The 27,379-nt window shown below is 38.9% G+C and overlaps 1 protein-coding gene across 6 annotated transcripts in view; it reads left to right on the top strand.

The window, feature by feature from the left end:
* The window catches only part of lama2 (laminin, alpha 2), a 241,973-nt gene that overhangs the window by 111,955 nt on the left and 102,639 nt on the right, over positions 1 to 27,379 (top strand). For all 6 annotated transcript variants that reach the window (XM_079639032.1, XM_079639030.1, XM_079639033.1 and 3 more), the window contains 3 exons: positions 9,770 to 9,883; positions 11,407 to 11,534; positions 13,488 to 13,574. In XM_079639032.1, the coding sequence (XP_079495158.1) occupies positions 9,770 to 9,883; positions 11,407 to 11,534; positions 13,488 to 13,574 (329 nt within the window). The remainder of the gene's footprint in view (positions 1 to 9,769; positions 9,884 to 11,406; positions 11,535 to 13,487; positions 13,575 to 27,379) is intronic.

Here is a 27,379-nt window from a genome sequence, read left to right as displayed (position 1 = left end):
AACGTTTAACATGAACGCGCTTGACGTCACATCCGCAGACAGCACCGGGAAAAATCCGACCCGACAGAAAATAGGAAAAATAGGATACAGGCTTATAGGTGCACCCACTGTGAGCAGACAAGGTGTCGGTATGCTCATCAGGAGATGTTTGAGTCATAAATGGTAAAATAAAAAGGCTATTGTTTCGTTTATTTTGGGGGAAAAGTTCCATATAGCCCCTTTAAGTGAAAAAAGTTTTAAGAAGTTAACTTAAAAAAAGTTTAAAAATAGTTGTTTTTTTTTATGAAATTTTTTATGTGAAATATATATTTTCAAAAACATGTTTTACTCTAAAACTGTCAAAAAGCCGAAAATCGAAACAAGTTGTGTTCAAAATTTGAGCCTGATATCTCAAAAAAATTAGCTTTTAGTCAGATTTTGTTTGGCCGCAGTACCAAAAGTTTCCACTAGATGACATCTGTCACCCATTCATTTACATTTTAATTTATTAATTTAGCAGACACATTTATCCAAAGCAACTTATAAATGAGAACAATAGAAGCAGTTAAAGTAACAATAGGACAACAATATGCAAGTGCTATGACCCTTCCCAGTTTAATCTAACGAAGATCGTGTACTTAAAAAAAAAAAAAAATAAGATAATAGATATAGAATAGAAGATATGCATCTTCAGCCGTTTCTTGAACATGGCCATTCATTTCAAATGAGCTCATTTTTGACTTCGAGGAACACATGTGTGACTATTTTTTTCAGAACCATATATTCTGTTCGAACCATGTACATGATTTTTTTTTTTTTACAGTAAGTGCCAAAACCTTTATCAAGTTTCGTACCATTCCGATGAAGAAAAAAATGATACAAAAAACAAATGTACAATTTTTACAGTAGAGAACTAGAGGGTTAAGAGCCTTCTTGGAAAGTTGGCAGTGATTGTATGTACCACTCAGAACAGCGTGAGACTGGCTTCAGACTCCTTAGGGAGAGCTGTGAAAGTTTGAAATTGATTTGAAAAGCTTTAAATGATTCAGCCAAACACTGTCATCATTACTCACTCCAAACCTTTATGTTGGTGATGTTTTCTGTGGAGCACAAAAAGAAAATCCAGAAGACAGGAAGAGATTGATTGAGCGACTTGTAAAACGGACAGCTCATTGGGATGGGTTTATGTGGAACTCATTCAGCAAGGTGCTGCAGTGATGCGGTATTTGTGATGAGGCCGACCCATGAGTTCACATCAGCCTGGGTCCTTCCACAAAACCCAGCAGGATTTTTCCATTGGATTATTGCAGAAAATAAGCTGAGCGACCAACAAAAGTTTATGATTCTTACACGTTTTTTTTCATCATGATAATCTTCACAACTTTTGAAGCCTAAATACAGTCGGCAGAAGAAAAAAGGTTGGTTATAAACGAACAACAGCTCGGTCACATGACTTCAACGTTGGCATCATTAAACTCTCAATCTTTGTTTGAAAACGTTTTCCTTGAAAGTTTGAGTTAGAATAGTTTGACTCTGAACAGTGAGGCTGTGACAGTGACTAGTGAGTAGATGAGTTCAGCTGTTCGGATGATGATGTTCAACCTCTCGTTGGCCAGCACCTTTTTCAAGACAAGTAAAAAAAATGGCAAGGGAGCATTACTATGCTATGTCGTTGAATAAAACATGAAAATAGCTTGCGCTAATGTTCACCACAGACCTTAATTCAGCCATTAAATCAAAATACCCATTCAAAAACTCGAACCCAACCGGAGCTGCTGAAATGCAACTAATTTCTGAGTTTTGGCCTATAGAAATAATTCATACCTGCAGCACTCTATTAACAGAAATATGTTTTGAAATCCAAAGTGAAAACAGGTTATTTTACATATAGTAGAGTGAAATATAGTACAGTAAAGTACAGTTCTGCTCATGGATTAGTACCATAGATTGTAAAAAAAAAAAAAAAAGAGGGACGACCATTCCATTTCATTAGAAAAATTGAGCCAAAATGTCCTAGAAATGGGTGTTGACCTTGAACGACCTTGTAAGGTGGAGCCGCAGTATCAAGGTCAACACTCAATCGCAAACACAGCTGTCAATCATGACATTGCACCCCGCTTTTATAGCATCAAATAACTAACTATGACAAAGATTGCTGAAAAAATCAAACACTACGTCAGCGTGAAACCAGAAACTATCTTTGGAAAAATATATTTGAAGTGTAATTGGATTTTTTAGTTTGGATCATGTCCCATTCGATTACATGGAGATGGCGGGGTTTATGACCTATATTCAGCCAACCACCAGGGGGCGATCGAAACGTTTCGGCTTCACTTTTCAGGACGTGTGCAACACACTTGTTCAGTACTAGTTTACCTGCTGCTAACATTCTCAAACAGAGCTCTTTTCTCAAGGATTCCAGCCGGTAAACTGAGATGGTCCTCACTGCAGAACACGAAATCCAGGGGGAGGAGTTGGATTCAGATCCAACTCCTCCCACCTTACATATACCTAAACCTACCCATCTCCACCCCCTGATCCCTAAACCCACCCCTAAAACTACCCATCTCCACCCCCTGATCCATAAACCCACCCCTAAAACTACCCATCTCCACCCCCTGATCCATAAACCCACCACTAAACCTACCCATCTCCACCCCTTAGATCTGGATCCAACTGGCAAAAACGACATGTAAACAAATTCAAGGTTATTTTGGCAAGATGTGCATTACTCATAGCCGGACTATATCGGGTCTATAGTTAACTGAGACGGTGCGATGACGGCTATTGCTTGCTGGGTATTGTTCCCGGTGGTGATTATTGTAGCAGCTCGGTGTGTTTTAAACTCCTTCCCATCGGAGCGATGAATCCTTGTGTAGTGGCAGTCTGACACACGCCGTCTCCTCCTCTGAGCCGTCTTGTGTTCCTCATGTACAGCTCCTGGGACAAACCCTGATCAAACTCTGTCAGCAGTGGGATGAGTGTCTGGTTTGCTCTGTGTGCATCAGCAGCAGGGGCGGCTGACTGTGTCGAATCACTGCGAGATGCTTTCTCTCTGCATAAGTGTCTATTGATTTCTGAGTGAGCAGATTTTTATGCTGATGTGAGCAGGAACCACTGGCCAAGAGACACAATTGAGACACTGTGATCATCTCAACCGCAAGATATAAACCCTTCAAAACTCAAACCTGAAATCACACACACCTTTACTCTTAAACGAGGACACAGAGAAAAGCTCATTATAATAACTGCAGACTAACCCAAACCGTACAATCATAATATACATCTTCAGTAAAAATACATTTGTTTTATTTACGAATAGGTTTTCTAATTGAGGCAGTCTCAAAATATTGAATGGCGGGACATATTGAATGGCTCCTCCCACTTTCCAAACAGCCAATAGCGTTTAGTTTCCCTCACAGACTGCGAGTCGTACTTGACAGCAGCATGGAAGCGAATCTGAGATTCAATCCATTGGATTCAAAGTAGAGGTGTGAATAAATTCTAGTCATTTCATTCTTAAACAGTCTTTTGCAGTTTACAGACACCATTTCATATCGCGATTAGAACAAAGCACTTACTGATCTGCAGCTGGATCCGTTGTTAGGCTACTCCAGCACGTTTGAGGTAAAATTTCCAGGATTATCACAATATTATTATTCCTCACTACAGTGTGTTATCCAGCTGTTGTGGGCGTTGACTGGTTTGCATGTGTTGCTATAGATCATCTGCGTTTGAATAGCGCGCGCTCTCCATGGGCGTGTCACATTAGCAGAGTAATGAGCTGCCAGAACGATAATGAGAATGGCTGATCTCTCGCTCTTTTTATATAGATTACATAAACAGAGAATATTTCTTTTAGTTTTGAATTAGATAATTTAAAACTACACACTTAAATGATTATAGATATATATATATCTCATGTCTGAGTGAATAGTATTCGCTGAGTTTTGTTTAAGTTTAGAGTGCATCAGAAAAAAAGTTCACGGAGACGGAGAGGCAGAAAGCACACCCTGTATATTTTCTTTATTTTACAAAAGCACAATGTTGTATTCCGATTGTAAGTGGACACATAAAAATGTAGACATTTAACAGCTTATTTTCTCATATTTCTTAAGTCTGTATGACCAAAACTGACGGAGTATTTTAGGTCTGTTTTGCTGCTATGTAAAAAAAAATGAGCAAAACGTGCCCGCGCGTTTGCCGACCCCAGAGGGTTAACCAACGTGACCGGCACTGAGTTAGTAATATCATTGCGCATGCTGGTACGGCAGCACAGTTCCTTGATTATTATGCAGGAATGATAGTATAGTTCCTAGTCATATTGGCCTAGAAAATCGCAACTTTTAATTTTCCGTCCGTTTTAGTACACGATGCAACTACAGAAGAGTCAAGTTTTAAATAGGAAAAATATCGAAACTCTTTGGTCATTTTTTTGAGAGAGATGCTAACGGTCTAATCAGATTTGCGCGTGCTCAATGAATAGGCTGCCGTTAAACTGGAGCACTTAGTTTGCTAGCGCGTTATTTAACTCAAAGAAACGCATCATATGTGAGATTAATCAGATATATTCAAAATAAACATAATATTGCAAAATATTTCTGCACAAAATGATGCGAATGCACAAGTGAACTTGAACTAAGTTACGTGCCATTCATTCAGAATGACTCATGTTGTGGACGCGCTCTTCGATGATCGAGAAGTTGTATCGATTAAATGTATTATCGACAATTAATCGATCGTCGATTAATCGTTGACATCCCTAATTCTAAGCTATGCTAATAGTGCTACCGCTAGACCCGGAGATCGGCTGAATAGATTCAAAAACGGTAAAACTCAACTTTTTAACTCTAGGAGAGATGGAATATGAGCCTATTTCCATAAAAGTGGAGTGTTCCTTTAAGGCTAACATACTCATACTAAAGGCTAAAGAAAAAAAAAATTGTATTTCAGGGGGCATTTAAAATACAATAGGCGATGAATCAATGAAACCAATTCATCAACCGGTTCGTCTCATTCCCTTCTCAGGGAACAAGGGTTACAGTAGTAACCAGAACGTTTTGTTTACGTGGACTTTGAATTGATGGACGAAAATCATAATGATAATTTAATGTAATAAAAAAAAGTCTTACATTTATTAAAGTCCCCCTGTAGTCAATAATTGTATCCCTCAAAACTCATCTTTGATCTCCTAAATGACCTAAATGACACCTAAATATCTTGAATGTAACTTGACACCCTGGCATCATTTAGTATCCGCGGTTCTATGAATATGCAAATGTACCCCGCCCCCACTCACTCACTCAGTTCAGAGATCCACTCGTTGACGATCACATGTTGATCTGATTGGTTACAAGGTAGTTTGTGACGTCAGAAACACCAGCGATTTCAAACCGTGTTTTTGAGACTGTCTTTGGTTCACTGCAGTTTTAAGCAGAAAATACTCACCAATGGTGTCGTCTTATGAATTTACACATGGTTTGACTTAAAGCATTTTAAAAACACCACATAGACATATAAACAACACTAAAAGCTTGATTTGCACCACAGGGGGACTTTAAATGTTATAACAAATGTCTTCATTGTAATTTTAAGAGGTCTTAAATTTGATGGAAAACAGTAGGCTAATAGCGATATGGCTTGATGTGATCAACTTCAAAAGGTAAATAAATAAGAGCGCTGCATGTTTCAAAGCAACGAAAAAACGCAGCACTGTTGTTCTACAGACTCACGGTTTCAGAGCAGATCACAATCCATTAATACTGCATTAATGTCAAGCGATTGCTTATTATCTGTTGATGAATTATGACAATGTTTACGTCATGGTGTTTGTATTGTATGCTGTAGTGTAGATGGTTGTAAGAGTGTGTATTTTACTTCCCTCATCTTTTTGAATAAGCATACAGTACATCAAAATAAGAGTCCCGCATTATGCTTAAAAAGTGAGGGTCAAGTATTGAGTACTATAGTTTTTGAGTGAACTATTCCTTTGAATGTGTGTCCTCATCTCAGTGTTGTGTGTTTGCGCTCGGGACAGGACAGTTTGCCGGACAGGCCGCGCTCAGAGCGACAGGGTCAGTCGGGTCACTGAAAGACAGCAGAAAAACAAGTGTGATGCTTATTGCTGTAGTCATTCCAACTATCCTCTTCATATTCAGCGTGTGTGTGAACGATCTCTGCAGTCAGCAGTTCTGTGCCAAACCCTAGTGATCTAGACAGCACACTGAGACATCATCCCGACGCGAAGGCAATTATTCTGCCTCATTATAGTATATCTGGCTTTGACCAAAATTTGACTAAGGCAGCGTCACATGTATTCTCCATTAATAAGTCATTCCCAAAATGCAGTGAGCTCAGTGAAAGGGACTGCTTCATTCAGACGTGATCATGTGAGTGACGGTTTGAAAATAATGCTGAAAATAAGCTTAGACGTCATCACACAAAGGAAGATGCCAATGAGCATTCTTACACTAATAACACATTTCAGAATGCAAAACTGTTTTAAAAGATTAAAAGATTTTTGTTTAATAAAAAAATGCTTGAATATTTCATACAAATTAGCTAAATTAGTCCTCAAACAGCTCTGATAATTACACAGCACATTAACAACAACAATAATAACAAAAGTTTTAAAAGGTAATGATTAAAGACTTTAAGCAGAGATCACAGGTTTCACAGCATTTTGCATGCAGAAACTGTAGAACGTTGACGCTTGCAACACCAAGGTCATGGGTTCGAAGTTTGAAAACGCTTCCTTTCAAAGGCCTGTCAAGGGGTGTATTCACACCAGGAAAGTCTGCTTGTTCACTTGCTTTGGTCCGGACCAAAAGGTTTTTTTTTTTTGTGGTTTTCTTTCACATTGCCCTTTTTGCAACTGAACCACAATTTGTAAACAAAATTCATTGGATAGACATTCTCAAGCAGGGGAAAGCAGGAAGTGCAAAAACAGGCAATTTATGGAGATCTTCTAGTACAATTTTTTATTGTTTTACTGATTTGGTGTTATCAGCTACTAACGCAATATGAAGAAACTTTATGAGCATCATATGATACAATGTCATCTATATACGATGCTGTAATTAGGATTTTGCGAAGACGAAGACGGTTCTGGTGGAGAAAGCATGCTCTTCACTGATAAAGTTCTAACATTATTAAAAACAAGTGAACAGTCAGTAATAAAATAATAACAAATACACAAGTTACAAGCAGAGATGAATATGAAATATCAAGGTTACAAAGTCTAATTCCGGTAAATAAATGAACAATTAAGCAATTGTAAAATGTAGAAATTAAATATATAGTTTCATCTTTGTTAAAGCTGTATTTTGTTGTTTTATTAACATTAATGACACAGACAACAATAGGAATATTGGGTGTCTGCTCGGACCGAGAAAAAATGACAAACATCTGGTTTATTTTTCAACTTTGACATAACCGAGAGAATACTTGCAGAGAATTTAAGACGAGTCCGTCTTTGAATGTGTAAATTGGCAAGACAAAACACGTTCAAATGATAATCGTACAGTCTATGATTGTTAAATTTAGTAGTTAATCCGCGAATCACATGCGTTCCGAAGAGTGGGGCAGCTGGTCCATATAGACAGATCTACTGCGATCCGTTGCACCTCTAATCTATAGACATTTTATCACCCCAAATTACATAGTAAAAATCTGACCCTGTCAAAAAAGGTGCAGTGCTTTCTGCAATTGGGTCGGTTCATGTTCACACCGTAAACGAACCGTCCCGAGACCACCTCTTCAGCTGGGTCTTGGTTCAGTTGTTTGGTCCGCACCCGAGTGCGATAGCTGTATTCACACCTGCCCAAAAGATCGGCACCAAGGGGGGAAACGAATTTGAGTTTGATTCAATCGATCCAAACAAGGCAGGTGTGAATACACCCAAAATCACTTATTTATGATAATTTGTTTCTGTTTGCAATTCACTGGAAATGTTCAACTAAGGTGAATTAGTATAGAAGTATAGATAAATAATAGATTCATCCAATTAAAAATGTACAATTTAACCCAATGTTTGTGTATATTTTTCTGCTCATTAGAGCATCAAATGGTTCATTCACTGCATCTCACTGTGAGCGGATCATTTACTTGATATTGATCACAAAAGCTGTGGAAACTGGCAATCTCTCTCGGGGAAAGATTAAAGTCGTCATGAAACGGAAGTTGCGCTAATCTTTTCTTCCGTATATCCGAGTGAAACGGCTTCTGAAACAAGAACAAATGTTAACCTGTAAAACATCCTCAATATACAAATATGCTATTCCTGTTCAAATGACCTGGATGTCCTTCTCTTGTATGTAAAAACAGTTATTGTTATTATCAGTGCACATTATCTGTAGTACAGCCTGTGGTGATGTTGGGAGCCGGAGTCTGCAAACAGTTTGGCATTATGAAGGTTGTCCTTGATTTAAAAAAAAGATCTTATGAGGTGAGGATACTGCCTTAAAGTCGTCAAGAAACGGAAAGAGTCACGACTTTACTACCATATTGTGCCGAGTGAGACGGCTTCTTGAACAAGAGAAAAACATAGGGTGAATCTTGATTCAATCCATTGCTTGTTGATTGGATTGTGAAAAGTAAGGGTTGCAAACCTGAATGAAGGCAGATCAGAATGAGATTGGCTGAAATGCAGCACAGCCTCGCAAAGACAGAGCTGTGGCATTTTAATTACATAGAATTGATTATGAGGTAAAAAATATGCATGATTGAATTGTTCACAATAAGACCATTAACATGCATTTGGAAAATAAATAGAACAATTTTGTTTTGATGCCGACTGTAAAAGGCAGCGGCCTATATAGACAGAAAACACTTATTCAACTTCAGACACATTAATGAAACAAAACAAGACAGAAAGGTTTGAAAAAGCACATCTTAAGAACACACACACACACACACACACATTTTGATATACTTTATTTGATTCCACATTACAAGTCAAATTTCATTAGGAATAAAAAAAAATTGAATAATCCAACAGATTAAAAACAAATCAGCACATTGTTATGATACAGTTCTAAGGGTACAGAAGGCATCGTCTTTTCCAAATAAACATGCTTCCTATAGTTGCTGAGATCGAACAGTACTTTTCCAACGGCTTGGCCCCGGTTATAGATATCGCCCCATTGCAGTCCACAGATCGCCAACCTGTGTACATGACCTAGACTACCAAACACTAGCACCATAAGCCGGCATTTGTACCCAAGGTTCTCAATGGTCGATATCAATGACTGATATTTTAGAATCTTAGAGCAATAAGAGTCAAATGCACATGACACCTCAAATAGTGTAACTTTTTTGCCATTCTGAAAGATTTGAACAATATCGGGTGTATTAGCAATTCCTAAAAATGTGTTTGCAGGTGAGTTGAACCAATCAGACTGTATAGTAGTGTGTTTAAAAATCTACACACACACACACACACGCACACACACACACACACACACACACACACACACACACACACACCCACACACACACTCTGTCTGAAAAGGCATTTATCAGTCGGCTCTATAAACTTCCCTTGCGCTTCAGTTGACTGAAACAAATCTTCTCCCTCATTTAGTAAATCAAAGCACTTTGTGCTCTACAATGATCCGTCAATTAGCACAGCACAGATTAATTACCCACTCGCTGATGCTCACACACAGTTAAACTCATGACTTACATTCAGCCAAACCTGCCTGCTTATACTTTACCAAAAACCCTTCATTTCCTCATGATGAATGATGTTACTGTGATGCACTAACCGTGTGTGTGTGTGTGTTTTCAGATGTGTACGGTGGGCTACCGCAGGGTGAACGGGACGCTGTATCGCGGTGTGTGTGAGCTCTGTCAATGCCACGGACATGCAGAGCGATGTGATGACGTCACTGGACACTGCCTGGTAATGTGTGTGTGTGTGTGTGTGTGTGTGGGTGGTCATTGTTCAGGTGAAAGATGGTATTTTGTTGTTTCTTCATAGTGAGTGTACAGAATTGACTTGCTTTGTCATTGCTGCTTTTGCTGTTGTAGCTGTTTGCCCATAATTACAGAACTGCATTATAATAACACAATAACACATTCTGCTGTGAATGCAGTTCAGATGGAGTCGCAGAAAATAGAACCATTCCATTTCCCGTTAGTGTGTCCGTGTGTGTGTGTGTGTGTGTGTGTGTGTGTGTGTGTGTGTGTGTGTGTGTGTGTGTGTGTGTGTGTGTGTTGATCAGTGCCAGAGGTAAAACACATACAGGCCTAGTATCCACCTGGTATTTAAATGTGTCTCATTTAAAATATGAATGGATCATAAAACAGTTTATATAATATATAGATTAACCTCTTGACATTTAACACACTTCACAGATTAATGAGAAATTAAATGTCAATTTTCAATGTTGACCTGTGTGTCACAAGTTTAAAGAATGTTACATTTGATTGTAATAGGCGAAATCATTCTGTAACAGATTTGCACAATTTAATTAGTTGATTAAAATAGCATTTTACAACAATGATTATTAGTTTAACAGATTAGGCCCTATTTTAACAATATAAGCTCATGGTCTAAAGCTCACGGCGCAAGTGCAGTTAGGGCGTGTCCGAATCCACTTTTGCTAGTTTAACGACGGGAGAAATGGTCGGCGCTTCCGGCGCATGGTCTAAAAGGGTTGTCCCTATTCTCTTAATGAGCAATGGGTGTGTTTTTGGCGTAACGTGCAATAAACCAATCAGAGTCTCATCTCCCTTTCCCTTTTAAAGCCAGTTGTGCTCGCAACATGGCGGATTTGTTATTTACATGGTGTAATTTGCAAGCGGAAAAACTGAACAAGTCTCTAGCGAGGAAACGGATCTGCTCGTACGCGAGGTTAAAGACCATCTACGGAACAAAAGCGGATTCCACCATATTTTTATGTACACAATAATAATCTTTTACATTGTAATCCTTTTATTTTCAATATTTGGCTAGTAAGTGTGCTGCGTGTCCCTGTGTGTGTAATAAGCAGAGTTTGAGTGTAATAAGCAGTGTAATAAGCAGAGTGTGTGTGCCTTCTTCCGTGTGTCATTCTCTCTTCAGAAGGTCTTTGTGTTGTTCAGTACGGTGACGTCTAGGTGTGTAAGCTCATACTCCATGTCTTTTGTGAGGAAACAACCTCAGTCTTCCATGAAAACACCAGACCGTTTTCTCCTGCGCCTGTGTGAGCGGTCGAGAGTCACAGCTGAACACCCTATTCTTAAGCAAGGACACAGGCCATATAACACAGACATGAAGAGCTGCGTTTAAGGCGTCTCTGATGCGTTTTCATTTCACCAGAATCCGCAGAGGTTTTGTGTATAAATGTTAACACACCTCCATGTCCTGACATTAGTCATGTGTTGTTGTTGTCTTAACATGTGGTCTATCCCTGTGTGAATGTGTGTGTGTGTGTATCGTAGGGCTGTAGGGATCACACCACAGGATCGAACTGTGAGCGATGTGCTCCTGGTTATTACGGAGACGCCAGCAGGGGAACAGCGGATGACTGTCAGCCGTGTGCCTGTCCTCTTCTGAGCCCTTCAAACAAGTATGTCAGCAACGGTCACAGCGAGGCATGACATCACACTCTACCATCGTAACACTCGCCATCATGGCGCTTTTCATAGATAATCGCTTCTCTGACTACAGTGACCAGTGTTGGGGAAGCGGCTTCAGCCGACCTCAGTATTTAAAGTAGTTAAGCAGTCACATAACAGTAGTTAGCTACATTACAAGCTATGAACACGTAGCTAATTGCACTGAGATTACTGATCAGATTATTACCGTTTGTAACTAATAATAATAATAATACATTTTATTTCAAGGCGCCTTTCTCGGCACTCAAGGACACCGTACAAAGATACATAAAACATTCAAAACTAGTATAAGACTATCAGGCTATCTCAATTAGGGTGATACCATATAAGTTAAATGCACAAACTTACACTAAATGGGATTGAAAATAGCCGAGCTTCTGTCGGCCTGCCGAAAAATTGAATATGGCAATGTTAATGAGCGGTCTTGGTGGACTAGATCTGCTACACTGCTGCAGATCTAGTATGGACTTACTACTGCTAATAGATACACAGAAACGCTGCTGTGAGCATGTAAGATCTGCTGCTGCTGCATAAATAGACATACAGTAGATAAATCCATCAGCAGATCTAGACAGGTGGAGCTGGGGAGGTGGAGGGGTTCAGAGGAACTAGCTTACAGCAAACACTGAACCAGACTATTTAAATGCAGAGCAACCAATCTCATTGGCTACAGAATCAGCAGAGGCCAATCAGCTTCTGCCGTGTGGTAATGATGTGATTATTAGCAGATTGCTCGAAAGGACCATCAGCCTAGAGTTTCATGACTGAACTAGTTTTTAAAATAGTAACACTGCTACGTTTAGTTAGATATCCCCCAACACTTACAGTAAGTAGTATTCTTGTGCTAAACTGTCCAGCCACAAGTCATTTGTTTTCAGACCGGCTTGGTTCAGAGGAAATACTGCTTCTCACACACTCCATCTCTGCCAGCGCAGTGAGTTTAACGTGCATTTGGGAATGCAATGTCGGCTAGGTTCACTTTATTTACACATTTGCATTATTAATTTCCAACATTGTTGTGGACAGAACTTTAGTAATATTCCGCCAAAAAGAAAAGCTCAAGAATTTGAAAAATTATAAGCTTTGAACGTTTGAAAGTGAAAATTCAACTTGTAATGAAATAAATTGTTATAATTATTATCAAATATTTTTTTTTTTAAATTTGCTGTATAATTGTAACTTACAAAAGTAATATATTTCTGTCTTCATTTTTATTTTATTTTTTTATTTTTTTACAATTAGAGTAAAACGTGAACAGTCAATATCCTAGTAATATGCATGCTAAACTAGTTAATAGAGAGAATTGGACCCTAAACTAAAGTTTTACCAATTTGAATTTAAAAAGAAAACTGCACAAATCGCCTTTAACAATCTTGTCCCAGTAGCAGACTCAACTAAAACCAGTTAAGACCATAATTCAGTTTGAGCTGGTCTTATTTTTAGCATGATAGCATCTATAAGGAGCGGATTTAGCTCCTCCAGAGATCGACTGCCAGTCGTCTGTACTCTGTATCCGGCGCATGATTTCAGCACTAGGCTAATATTGGCTGTAGCATGCTAATGGCTAATCCAGAAAGAGTTGGCGTGTCCCAGAATGCAACAGCTGAACATTCCACATCTAGTGGGCTAAAGAAAGCGTCGCTCTCCTCTGCCCTCAGCATTCCCAGCATGCCCGTCAGCCAGGCTCCTGTGTCGTCTGAAATAGCCATGCAGTCATTATGATAGAGCTAATGGCAGAGCCTGACGCTCACCCCGCTGCAAAGGGTTTGCTCACCAGCTAGACCATCTTGGGGTTCAAACGGTCTCTGGCTTCGGTTAGAACCAGAGCGAGTGCTTATGATGTTTTTGATTCGCTGCTCTTTTGTTTTTCTCTTTGTCCCCTTGTTGGCTCAAAAACACCGTAGTTTCAGTCCCACGTGCCACGTCGATGCCGGGGGCGAGGTGGTCTGCGATCGATGCCAGCCGGGTTACGCCGGAGCACGCTGTGACAGGTAAGACAACAAGGTTTTACATCCAGACTCTTGCAGTTTAGGACAAAACAGAGTGGGGTAAGTTGTGCCACATTTTACTCAAGTTGTCTTCTAGACAGAGAAAAACAAGACACTGGTTACCCTTCCTAAAAATAAGTATACGTCAAGTGTACTTCACTTTATTAAGTGTACTTAAAGGTTGTGTAGGTAAGAATTGTCTAAAGAACTTTTTTTCAAATTGGCTTAAACTGTCTTTATATACCAATACATAATTAAAATGTAAGTACTTTGAAAAAGAGAGTATAAAAATTGAGTGACTATAGTGTATTTAATCTTAAAAAAACAGCTCATTAATTCCATTCGGGACGAAACAAGTGATTGGCTTGCGCGACTGTCACTCTCCGTCGCCATGACTACCGCCGCTATTATTGGCTCTGCCCACGTGCGCGCAGTCGCGCACCCGTTTTTAGGTGGGAGTGAATGGAATTAATGAGCTGTGTTTATTGAAGATTAAATACTCTAGAGTCACTCAGTTTTTTATACTCTCTATTTCAGAGTACTTGCATTTTAATTATGTATTGGTATATAAAGACAGTTTAAACAAATTTGAATAAAAGTTTTTTTAGACAATTCTGACCTACCCTACCTTTAAGTAGAGTTCAAGTATATTTTAAGTATACATTATATGTAGTAAAAATTCTAATATCAGTGCACTAGGACTGTAGTATACTTGTAAGTGTACCATTTCAATAATAAATTTGCCCACTTTTTAGTGTATAAAAGTATACTTTAAGTGTGACAATAGTAAACTTTGAATACACAATTGGTTTACAACTGCAATTATACGTCAAGTAAGGTATACTGATAGACTTGACTGATAGATATGACTATACTACAAGTATGGTGTACTGTTAGTTTACTAGTTAAATACTTGTAGCACTTTTTTTAGTTCATGAAAATACACTTTGAAGTATACTCGCAGCAGTATAAAACTTCTAAACTACTAGTTTACTGAAAGTATACTTGTAAGTGTTCTTTAAGTGAACATAACATACTTATAGTTTACTATTTATATATAATTTTAGCACGTTAAGTATATTTTTATACTTGTTATATATGGTTTTGGACATAAAACTCTATTTTACCTGTTTTACTTTTCTCAGGTGCATCTCTCAGTCACAGGCAGCTGTATATGATGTGCTCTTTCTGGTCACATGACACAAATTATGCACAAAAATGTGCTAAATTAAGGAGGCAATACAGCTAACACACTAGCACATCTTACTCCACTCTACCCTACCAATTGTTTGTAACATTAATACCTAAAGATTTGTCATTTTCATTGTGATTAATTGTCTGAAATGATTGATGGTATGACATGTTCCTGTGGTGTCACATAACTGTTGTTCTATTGTGATTATTGCTTCACAGTACTATAATCAGTTATTTTACATAATCCTGAAATGGCCTTACAATTAAACGAAATAAATACATTTTAAAAAATCTCCCTCAGTAATCCCAAATATGGATCTTTTAGAGATAATTTTCCATGTGAAATGTAATGTCGTACTGGGAAAGTCCTAAACTGGGTTAATATCTGACGACACAGTGGATCCATTTTTGAAGCTTGACCAGAACTGCATTTTACTACATAATGTCATTGGAGCAACACTTAATGAGTCACCTACAAGACCTCATTCTGTAGTTGTGCTCCTGACCTTCATTGCCAAAAGGTAGACAACATAATAAATGGTGATTAGAAGTATTATTAAAAATAGTTAAATCTAACTAAAACTACATTGACTATTTTAATCAGTATTTGTATGTGCTTTGTAGTTTTATGCTTGTTAGAGTATCACATTCTTAGCTTAGCAACATAATCGTAAACTCTTGAAATCAACATCATCTGAGCACTATGACAAAGACAGTTGTGCGTTTGGCAGATGTTTTCATCCAAAGCGACCTACATGGCATTGATTCAGCATATTCATTTGATCACTTCATGCATTCCCTGGGAATTTAACTCCTGACCTTGGAGCTACTTGGAGTAGTTACTGCTGCTTATGTAGAAATCACTTATGAAATCATTTCAGTTAGGATGCCCCCTAGCAGACGCCAATGCAGCTCACTGTGTTTATGTAAAAGCCTATCCCGACATCCGGAAATGCCTACTTCCATACTATATATAGTAGGTGAAAAACTGTATGTGAGCCAAACAGTATGTCCACATTTATAGTATTCATAAATCAGTAGGCAAAAGGTACCTGGATGACTAACTACTAGATTCTGAATATGAGTCCATACAATGGACACTTTACTCTCAAACAAGGCCATGGGAGAGGATTTGTGACTGACGGTAAAAGCAACACAACTGATGCCCTAGGTCACATGACAGTGATAACATGGCAGGTGTAGTACGTCCAGATAACATTCATACAACACATATTTATACTATATGTGACCCTGGACCACAAAACCGGTCACAAGTCGCATGGGTATATTTGTGGCAATAGCCAACAATAGATTGTATGGGTCAAAATGATAGATTTTTCTTTTATGCCAAAAATCATTAGGATATTAAGTAAATATCATGTTCCATGAAGATATTTTGTAAATTTGCTACCGTAAATATAAAAAAAATATATATTTGTGAGTGAATGTAGCACAATCGTGAACATAAATGCACAACTGTAAAGGTGATTTTACCAATGTTTAGTTTTTTTTACACCCTCAGTTTCCAGATTTTCAAATAGTTGTATCTCGCCCAAATATTGTCCTATTCTATCAAACCATACAGCAATGGAAATCTCATTTATTCAACTCTCAGATGATGTATAAATTTCAATTGCAAAAAATGTACCCATGTGACTGGTTTTGTCGTTCATGGTCACATATAGAACATACTTATTGTATGGTGGCAAATTACAACTATATATTATGTGATTTTGGACGCAGGCTATGTGTCTGTCCTCTGCTGTACACCAGTGACAAGCGGTGACTTCTTTAACTGGGGATGCTGGGTGGTGAGTCAATGTCAAAAAATGTGCCTTGTGCAGATGCATTGAATGGGTTTATAATAAGCTCTAGACAGTGTTAGCTACTCAGTTGGTTACTCTCATGACGCATAGCATCAAAGCTAAAAGTATTCCTAATATGTTGGAGTTTTTATTGAAAGTAGCCTTCATTTGCCTGGAGAGAAATGCCTTCACAAACACCCGTATGAGCTGTGATTGTGATGTTTGCAAAATATTCTGTATTTTTATAATTTTGCTATGTGCCACAAGTGTCGCAGAAACGACATACTTCACCTCTAAACGGTGTGGCACATTGACTTAAAAACTCAGATCTAAATCAGAGACGACAAATAAGAAACACAATGGCAGGTGTGAATTTAAATGTATGCTGGAAGTAATTTTTAATTAAGTATTAAAAATAAGTATAATATAATAAATATTAGTAGCCTGTTATAAATAAAATATAAGTAAAAAAGAATTATAATAAATATAAGTATAATAAATTAAATATAAGTATTCTTTAAAAAATAAGTCTAATGCAAATAATGCAAATTAATGATCTTGAATAATATTCTTTGCTGTACCCCTGTACGTTGAGGGTGATGGTGCATGGAAAACCTAAGCTATTCCGTTGTTTTGAAGAAGCAGAGTCTTTCTTTCGAGATCTTTCTGTTTATTCTCCATGATTATGGTAGTCTATTCTCCGCTTTGTAGGTAATTTTCTGTGTATGTTTATTTTATTTTGTCAAATTATACCATTTATATGGTCTATACATTTGTTACAAAGTGGTGAATCTATCTATGGAATTACATTTTTTTGGTTAATCTATGGAATTAAATTTTTTGGTGCGATGATGCACTACGTATTTTTTGTTTATCTGAACTTAAAACCGTTTAGTCCACTCTTTATAATGTTTTCGCTGCAGTCTGAATCTGGGGCATATTTGTGTTATTTTTTCGATATTTAATGTACTCTTTTTTCCTTTGTGTGTGGTCTGTGTGTATGTGTGTGTGTTTATGTGTAATGTTTGCTCAAGTTGCCGCATTTTTCTCTCCACCCCTTCCTTTCTCCTTTAGCACATTATTTGGCTGGTTGAATTATTGTTTTTATTGGTACAATAGAATCTGTTAAAGGTTTAAAGGTTATTCACCTTAATATTAGGAGTCTTGTCTCTAAAATAGATCTCCTCAGAGCCTGGGTTTTTCTTTATAAACCTAATATCATCACTATATCAGAAACTTGGTTACATAGTAACATCTCTGATGATATGATTAAAATTGATGATTATGTTTTGTATAGATCTGATAGAGCCTCCAGAGGAGGTGGGGTGGCAACTTATGTTTCTGCCCTCTTAGTTTCAGAATGTGTTAATCCTAGCATAGATCCTGTTAACTTTGAGTGTCTTTTTGTTAAAGTTACTTTTCATGTTAATAAAAATTTAACTATAGGTAATATTTATAGACCACCCTCTGCTCCGTCTGACTCTACGATGTGTATTCTGTCAACGATTAACTCCCTAGAGAAGCATAATGAATTGATTATTTTGGGTGACTTTAACAAGAATTGGTTGGACCGTTCCTCGGTTAATGATAGAAATTTATTTCGCAGCATAAATCTCAGTCAGTTAATTGATGTGCCTACCAGAGTTGACTATCGTTCTTCATCTTTGCTGGACTGGATACTCGTTACTAACCCTGAAAGGATAATTAAATCTGGTATATTGTCAGACTGTTTAAGTGATCACTCGATTATATATTGTGTCTGGAAAATCAAAATTCCAAGCTCTCCACCTAAATACACAACTCTGAGACAGTGTAAAAAGATGAACGTTAACAATTTTATTCAAGATATAGTTGATATAAACTGGGATAGGTTTCAGTTAATTCCATTCGTTGAGGATGCAATGAACTTTTTTCATTCTGAAGTTATGAATATAATAAATAAACATGCTCCTATGAAAACTGTTAGAATTAAAGGCAGACATTTACCTTGGATCAGTTCTAATCTTGTTAAACTTTTCAAGCAAAGGGATAAAGTATGGGCTAAACACCGGCTATCCAGGGATCCTATTGATTGGGAAAACTACAGACTTTTGAGGAATTTATGTAAATTGGAAACAAGGAATGCAAAAGCTAATTATTACAAAGATTGCCTTTCGCAAAACTTTCATAACCCTAAACAGTTCTGGAATCAGCTGAGTAATCTTTTAAATAAATCTAAAAAAAGCTTGATTAAAAATATTAAATTTAATAATGAAATTATTTCCGATCCGTCACTTATTTCTCAAGCTTTTAATCAGCATTTTTCCTCCATTTGTGGTTCTCAGTGCTCTGACTCCTATACTGCTGCGCCATTAAATTTAATTACTGCAAACGGTTCATTTTCTTTTACGAAGATTATGCCTGTCGATGTCTACTATGTTATATGCGATCTAAAAATAAATAGTAGTGCGGGCCCTGATGATTTAGAAGCTAAATTTGTTAAATCCGCCGCGCATGTATTAATGTATCCTCTTGCAGATTTATTTAATTTGTCACTGACTACTAGCTCTATTCCATCTATATGGAAATGTGCAAAAGTTACTCCTTTGTTCAAAGGTGGAGACTCATCAGATGTTAATAATTACAGGCCAATTTCTATTATCTGCTCTATTGCAAAAATCTTTGAGAAATTAATATTTAATCAACTATCATCATTTATTAACTCACTACATATTTTATCTCCGTTACAGTCAGGCTTCAGACCTAATTTTTCTACTACGACTGCCCTTTTAAAATTTACGAATGATGTGTTCTCATCCTTTGACAAAGGTCAAGCAACAGGTGCCATTTTCATTGATTTTTCTAAGGCCTTTGACATGGTTAACCATTATCTTCTTCTTGATAAATTGTATTCTATTGGTTTAACTAGAGATGCACTTCTCTGGTTTAATGCTTATCTTCATAACAGACGTCAATGTGTCGTTTTTCAGGGTTTTCAGTCAGACTATGTACTTGTTGAAAAAGGTGTTCCACAAGGTTCCTCTCTTGGACCATTACTTTTCTCTATTTTTATTAACGACTTACCTCAGATGTGTTCAAACTGTTCAGTGCATCTTTATGCTGATGACACTGTAATTTATACTTCTAACTCTGATTTGTCACAAATTCAGAACTCTTTACAACTTGACTTTAATTTGGTTCAAAAATGGTGTCATAACAATATGCTTACTTTAAATAAGAGGAAATCTTGCTGTATGATGTTCGGGTCACGTCGTTGTCATTCCAGCACATTTGATTTTAATATTACTGTTGATGACGGCTCATCTCTTGAGAATGTTGATTCATTTAAATATCTTGGGCTTTGGATCGACTCGGGACTCTCTTTTAAGCCCCATATAGATTATATTATTAAAAGAACATATTATTGCCTGCGCTTACTTTATTGCTCAATTAATTGCTTTACATTTCAAGACAGGAAAAGAATTGTTTCTCAGTTAATATTTCCTCTTATCGACTATGCTGATATTGTTTATCAAAATACCTACGACATTTATCTTAAGCCTCTTAATGTTGTTTATAATTCTTTGTGCAGATTTGTGTTAAGGTGTCCATATCGTACTCATCATTGTCATATGTATGAATTGCTTAATTGGTTGCATCCTAATTCTAGAAGACAATTCCATTGGTTTTTGTTTATTTTTAAATGTGTTTATTTTGTCTGTCCTCCTTACTTGAATGCATTTTTGATTCCATATAGATCTCCCTACTCTCTTAGACATGTGCAATACCCTTTTTTCTGTGTTCCAAAAATCGTCAGTGTAGCTGGACGTAGGTCATTCCTGTATAAAGCCCCTTATGACTGGAATAACCTTCCTGTTTCGTTGAGATCTATCACTTCTCTGAATCGTTTTAGGTTATCCTTATTATCTTATCTTAAAATAACTTGTGTATGTTTTTGAGTTTGTTTTGATCTTGTTTCTTTCTGTATTTTAGATTAATTTGAAGATCATTTGCTAGTATGTGGCTCTATGTAGATATTGCATGATGCTGAGATTCTGTACTGAAACTGGTGTGGGTGTGGGAAGCCCATAAGAATGTGGGAAACAGGTTGAGCATTTGTTTTGTTTTTGTAGTTTTGTCTTGTACTGTTGTTTTGTTTGATGTTGTCTTATCTGTGTTGTATACTGCTTGTGTTTCTAGGACCCCCTTGAAAATGAGATGTTACATCTCAAGGGGCTATCCTTTCAATAAATTCAAATCACTTTAAAAAAAAAATGACAAATGCATACTATTGATTAGCAACCTCGGATAGTTAGAGTAGGTCTACTTGCAGTAAATATACAATGATAAAATATAAATAAATTTCCCTTTTGATAAAATGTAATACTATGAAAATAGTTTCAGTTATGATCGAGATCTGACAGCACTTTTTTCTCTTGGGCGAGCGGTTCACGGACAGCTTTCCCTGTGCATTCAATTCCACATAGGCCAGCAGACCAATGAGAACGCAGGACAGTGATGACGGCACATAACAACAGATCGTAGGCGCCAAAGCTGTTGTGGATCCGCTTACCCAAAACCCTCCGTAACTGGCAGTTTTGAAGAAAATGACATGCGTATTACCAACAATTTATCATGTAAGGTGTATGGTACACCTCAAACAAGTGTACCAACAAAAGTAATTTATGGTGTTAAAATGAATTAGCGAGTCTTTGAATTGCTTGGGTATGCAGAGCAGTTGCAGCTTAAATTGGCCACACACCCCTGCTGTGTTCCCATTCTCGTGTGTGTGTGTGTGTGTGTGTGTGTGTGTGTGTGTGTGTGTGTGTGTGTGTGTGTGTGTGTGTGTGTGTGTGTGTGTGTGTCTGATGTGCTGAACAACAGCATATGTTTTTTGAGTCTGTAATGTGTTTGAGTAGACTACTCAAACAAATCTTAATCTCTAGGCCATATGGATCTCTGTCCCAGTGTGATATGAAATAGAAATCTGGCATAAGTTGGAGCAAATGGCTTAATCCTCTGTGGTCAGTGTAAAGTGCCCACAAATGCAATCGAGCACAAAGCAGCTCTCAGCTCTGGCACTGATGGCACCGTCTTAATTTCATTAGCATCAGAAATCACTCAGCTCATCTATCATGCGCAATATTCCATCAGTCGCTCTGTTTATTTCTCTTTCTCAACTCCTCACGTTCCCCCAGTGGGCGTCGTTCTCTCCCGTTCTCTGAAGGTTGGTATGCTGATGGGTTAGCATTAGCATATGCTGCATTCTGGGTAGGTTTGCGTTGGCAGTCACTACAGCTCTATGCGGACTAAATCACAGTGGTGTTGTGGAGTACGGCGTCTAGGTGGAAGAAAGGTCTCGACTCTTCTGTGACCCCAGCCCTGAAACAGATGGAGAGGGACTGGTGCAGTGCCAGTGCTGGTACACGCTAGCTGGCACCAAAGCTCTCCACGCTGAGCCATTAGCAGAAAACGGGGTGGAGGGAACAGAAACCAGGGAGCTGGACGTGTGTTATGGAGGACAAGCGGAGAGAAAGTTCGAGAGGAGAGAAAGAGAGTTAATGGAAAGGTTTCTCGTTCTGGGAAAAGCCAGGGACAGATGCACATTAATGGGGCGAGATGGGACCGATCCATCAGCGCTCAGACGGAGCTCAAACCCAGTCTGTCTCCTGAGACACTCGCTGAAAGAGATGTGAAGGACATACTTCACACAAACTCAGTCAGGCGGTGTACGTCGCTCTTAAATGTGTTCCTAAAAAAGTATTGTGTCGAGGCCATCCAACAGGGAAGCCATATCAAGTGAGATCAATTGGAGAGCAGATGGAGATTGTTGCTTCTCGTGATTATTCTCACACATCCCAATGGCGTTTCAATGCCTCATAATGCACTCAGATACCATTGCGGATTATAGGCAGAGATCTCAGTATGAACTGGAAGAACATTTTAAACTCTTCAGGACAAAATGATCTGGGCTGCGTTTCCCAAAAGCATTGTATGCCTAAGTATAGCATAGAGACATTTGGTGTCATTGGTTTCTACGATCTACTTGAGCCAACTACTATGCCAACTACTGTCTCATCCGTGCCTTTTTTTAGTTGAGTCTCCTGTGGAATTGTGGGAGAAACATCTGAGATAAAAGTGATATTTAAAAGAAACTTAAGTACTCTACATCTTTCAACAGGGCTGTAACCACCATACAAGTTGAAGAGGAAACATCAGTTCTGATATTCAGATTAGCAGTCAACAAATATGTAATTTTCAGTGGTTGAATCTTGATTTATTACATTTAGTCCCCAAACAAATCCCAAATAGGTGCTTACATCATTGGCCAGCAGTAAACAGCGTCTCTCTTCGAACAGAAATATTTGCAGAATACGAGACATACATCATTTTCTGCCCCAGATCCCTTTGGCAAAATCAAATGAACACTATCCAATATCTGTAGAGCCGCTCTGAGTGCTAGCAAAGCCTGTAAAGCTTGTTTTATTAGAGTACACAGATTAAAGATGAGCAACAAGTGCCACAATTGCTGCTTCATTCAATATTGAAATATCTCACTTTTCTTAAGAGGTGTCTTCAAAGACTGGTGAAATAAATTGATGATCTAAATTCCACATGCATTAACAACCACACAAATTGAATCCAGAAGATTTCATTGTTATTTGTAGTATAGTTTATTCTATACAATTATTTGTGTTTGTGTGCATTGGGTTCTGTGTAGATGAATTACTATTTGAATAGAAATGTGGTCCTCGTTGTGTAGATTAGGCTTCAATATGATACTCATTAGTTCACTCCTGCTAACCATTTCATCATTTATGCCAATTGACCCTTCGCTAAGCCACGCCTGAAAACCGCCACAGGCCAATCGTGGCTTAGCAACCGTAACTAGGAGCGGGAGGTCTGGCAAACTTTCGAGCGAGGGAAACATGCCGAAGCGTTGCACTTATGGATTGCGCAGCAAATCTGATACCCGGTATCCTAAAAGCTTGCACGGTGGGGTGGAATTTTTTTCCTTCCCGAAACCTAAAAGCCAAGGGGAGAAATGCGGAGCGTGGATCAAGTGTGGGAGACCCCATTCACAACTAAATGTCGACAGGATTATGTAACAAAAACACCTACAGTATTGCTTGGAAATAATGACGGTTCTCTGTTCATAATGTATATATTTTAACTTAAAATAAGACGATTAAAGGCAAGACGGAGGCTCACTGACATACTTTAAAATATATTTCAGCATTTTATTAATCGACGGCCTACTACCCCGGAGTAACTTTAAGGTTACGTTACCCCAATCCGATCGCTGCTCTCCCGGTGTTAGTGTTATTCCACAAGATTTATGGATAAGCTGTTTGATTTATAATTATTAGATTATAATTTATGCTGTGCATGAACATAGCTGTTCCTCAATTTGTGTGTTTCCCATTTGAATGGTCAGCGTATGAGGCGGCTGCTGCTTGCGCTGGGACCTATAGGCTTTAGCTTAAATTTTGATTAAATCATTCTCTAATTGGTTGCATATTATGTCATGGATATATCCCTCGAATGCATACTGCAGTCCCTTTTGTCTTGCTCTCTCAGATATTTAACCTGTTCGCCAAAAATGACTTATTATCTCCTTGGGAATGTCTGACACCGGTGCATACACACTATAATAGACGTGCCAGGCGCGAAAGCTTGCCAGGCGTAGCAACAGTAACTAAGGAGGGCGGGCCTTAGCGAAGGGTCAATTGTCTATAGGACTGCTCAATGTATAAAACCAGAAATCACTGTATACTATGTAGAGCCTCAGTTCAGTTACATACACAGCAGAAACTCTGTCAGTGACCACCTTTACACGCACCTAAACAATGGTTCATTCTAAACACAAAGAGAGAGAAAGCGTAAACGAGAACAAAACTGTTCAACCATAAGCTGTTTTCCAGCAATACGTCACTTTCTGGTGTTCGTGTAAATGTAAATAGCCCAGAACAGGCTGTTGCAGTTACACTGCAGTTGTGCAAGCTCTGTGAAACAGGTCTAATATTTATCATCCCACCCCCCTGCTTCATTCATACTCTATACTGTATGTGTTTATTGTGGAGTGTGCTGTAAGCTTGCTCTGAGTGTGTAGTAACAGTAATGGGCTTAGTGATTTAAGGGGGATCTCTTCAGTTTAAGAATCAATGACCCACAACAGAAAAAAAACCTCTCTCCACCCCAGTCAGTCTTTCACTGACCTAATTCAGCCCAGTCCCTCCATGGCGCCTGGTCCTGCTCTGAAATAGAGTGCTTATGTTTAGTTTGGCCCTGCGTGCCCATCGACACCTGAAACAGCGAGCCAGAGGGAGCAGGCTGAGGGTGAAGGGTGAAGAGAGGAAGGAAATAAGAGTTTGGAGCAGTCCCAGGTTTTTTTTAGTAATTGTTCCCTGGTGTGCAGACAGACAGGAACTTGGCCATATATATATGGCCTGGGTTAAAGACACCTGGCCCGAGTCATCAGTGCTTAAGATGGCTCTCTCACAGCAGAGCTAGCGACAGGAGAAATGATGAGCTGGCACCAGACAGACAGGAAGAGCCAGCCTTCAATGCTCAGTTACCCTATAAAGGGGACCGAAACCGCGCAGAGGTGACAGTCTGGGTGTTTTAGGGGCATGGGGATTATGTTGTTTTTTTGGAACAGCAGGTGGGGACTTTTACATTTAACCAAATACTGTTACTGTGACTATCTGTTTAGAGAGAGTTCACCCTAAAATTTGAATTCTGTAATAATTTACTAACTAATATTTATTATGCCCAATGACTTCTCCAAATTTTGAAAATACTTATTAATTACTTTTTTTCTACCTTGTTACACTAATTAAAACCCTCATTTAAAATAATAACAGTAAACTATGAAATAGTGGAAATATTAAAATGTGCCATCATATTTTCCTTGTAATATGGCCTAGTATGTTCTACTAAATAGGACCTAAGACAGAGCCTTGTGGCACTTTGTAATTATATTTTATGCCGAGACAGCTCCACATTTACACACAACTATAGGAACAATCTGAAGAACAATCTGAAGTAGAATCTAAACAAACAATGCCACTGCTAACTTGGTTCCAAGAGAATATTGTGAACTATAGTGTCAGTTGAAAAACTGAAATATATTCACATTCAGATGAAGTCAGTCTGACATGAGTTCCCTCAAAATGGAACTCAATGGCCTGTCAGCTGACTCAATGGGAACGCATCCCTCAGGACCCGGTGTCTGAGGCACGAACTTGCCAGTCATGGCCGATGCAGTGATGACGTCGCAGGGTGCTCCCCAGCGTATAAAAAGGGCACCTGAAAACACGTCATCAGTTTCAGTGTCTTCAGGAAGCCGCTTGTCTATGTGCTGTGTGAAGATTGCAGTGTGTGAAATGTAAAGAGAAGGAAATATGGCGAGTAAATGCTGTGTTCGTCCATGCCCAGGTTTCATAATGTCTAGTGATGGTCACTACATGTGTGTTATGCACGTTCAGCCCTCGAGGGGGCTGGATGCATTTATTGCGATGATTTCTCACTGAGAAAGCTCGGCTGGCACTCTTCATGACTGTAGAGAGTCAAGCTGCTTAGCCTCGCGGCTCGTGCTCCCACTTACGGCTCCCACTTACGGCCGCAGGGAACTCAGACGGAGCTGCTTGAAGAGCGTGAGCAAGTTCCCCTCACTTCTCCCTAGCTCTGCGGCCCTCATGCATGAAGCGGAAGCCCACTCGGCGTGCTATTGTTCTCATGAGAGGAAGATGACACTGAGCTTTGTGATTCAGCTGTGTTTGCTCAAGCTGAATCGGATTCAGAGTTGACACCCATGCTTTCCAGGGCCGCTGCGCTCAAACTCGTTCTCGATTGCTTTCTGGGGGCGGAGCGCGACGCGAAAATCACCTTGGCCCGCCCTGTGCCTTTCTTCCTGGAGGTGCATGAAGAACTTTGGCTTCTTCTGTGGAATATGAGGACTCATTGCACGCTCATGATCTTGAAGAGGCACTGCCGTTGAGATGGTGGTAAAACGGTTTTAGAGACTTTCCTCTTCTCTTCCCTTTCTACCATCCCGAATATCTTCCCTATCTCCTCCCTTCCCCTCTGAGGAGGGAAGTGGGGTATAGTATGTTGTTTTTAGAGGAAAATAAAACAACATCTTGTTTTAAGAGAACTATCTCAAGAGGGTAGTGGGATACAATATTTGTGTTATTAGTGGAGAATAAAGTTTCCTCCCTCCCCCTTTGAGGAGGGTTCGGGGTTGCAGCAGGATGGTTGATGATGATTGAAGTTTCTAAAGAGAATAATTCAAGAAGTTGTACAATCTCCTCCTGTTCACCTGTTAAGGGTGTCGTGCAGTAATGCTGCTTTTAGAGGAAAGTGAATTCTCCTTCTTCCCTCCCCCTCCGAGGAGGGTGTGAGGTACAGAGGATTGTTATTAGAGGAGAGTAAAGATAAGGGATGGCTGGCGTCGGGTTGAGCTGGGACTAGGTGTTTGGCTCCCTGATAATATATTTTTGGAAGTAAAGCTGACAGTTGTTTGAGATGATCGTCTATGATAGTTAAATGCTCTGCTGTCACCTTGCCCAGGTTTCTGGGTATTTAGTGAGATTACGCTCCTTCCCATTGCAAGTTTGTGCAGGGTGTTTCTACTTGCTGGCTGACTTTTCCGTTTCAGTGCCTAAGATTCTGTACAGTTTGTAGTCTCCAGCAGACACTGGTCAGCATTGCATAGCTGGTATTGACGTCTCCATTGCCTCAGCTGACGTATCGTTGCCATGCTTCAGGCGCCTTTCTATACGCTGGGGAGCCCCCTGCGACGTCATCACCCCGTGGAATCCACAT

The sequence above is a fragment of the Phoxinus phoxinus genome, assembly GCF_949152265.1.
Source record: "Phoxinus phoxinus genome assembly, chromosome: 16".
NCBI classification, from domain to species: Eukaryota; Metazoa; Chordata; class Actinopteri; order Cypriniformes; family Leuciscidae; genus Phoxinus; species Phoxinus phoxinus.
The sequence above is the reverse complement of the archived record's forward strand: the minus strand, read 5'-3'. Positions and strand labels throughout refer to the sequence as shown.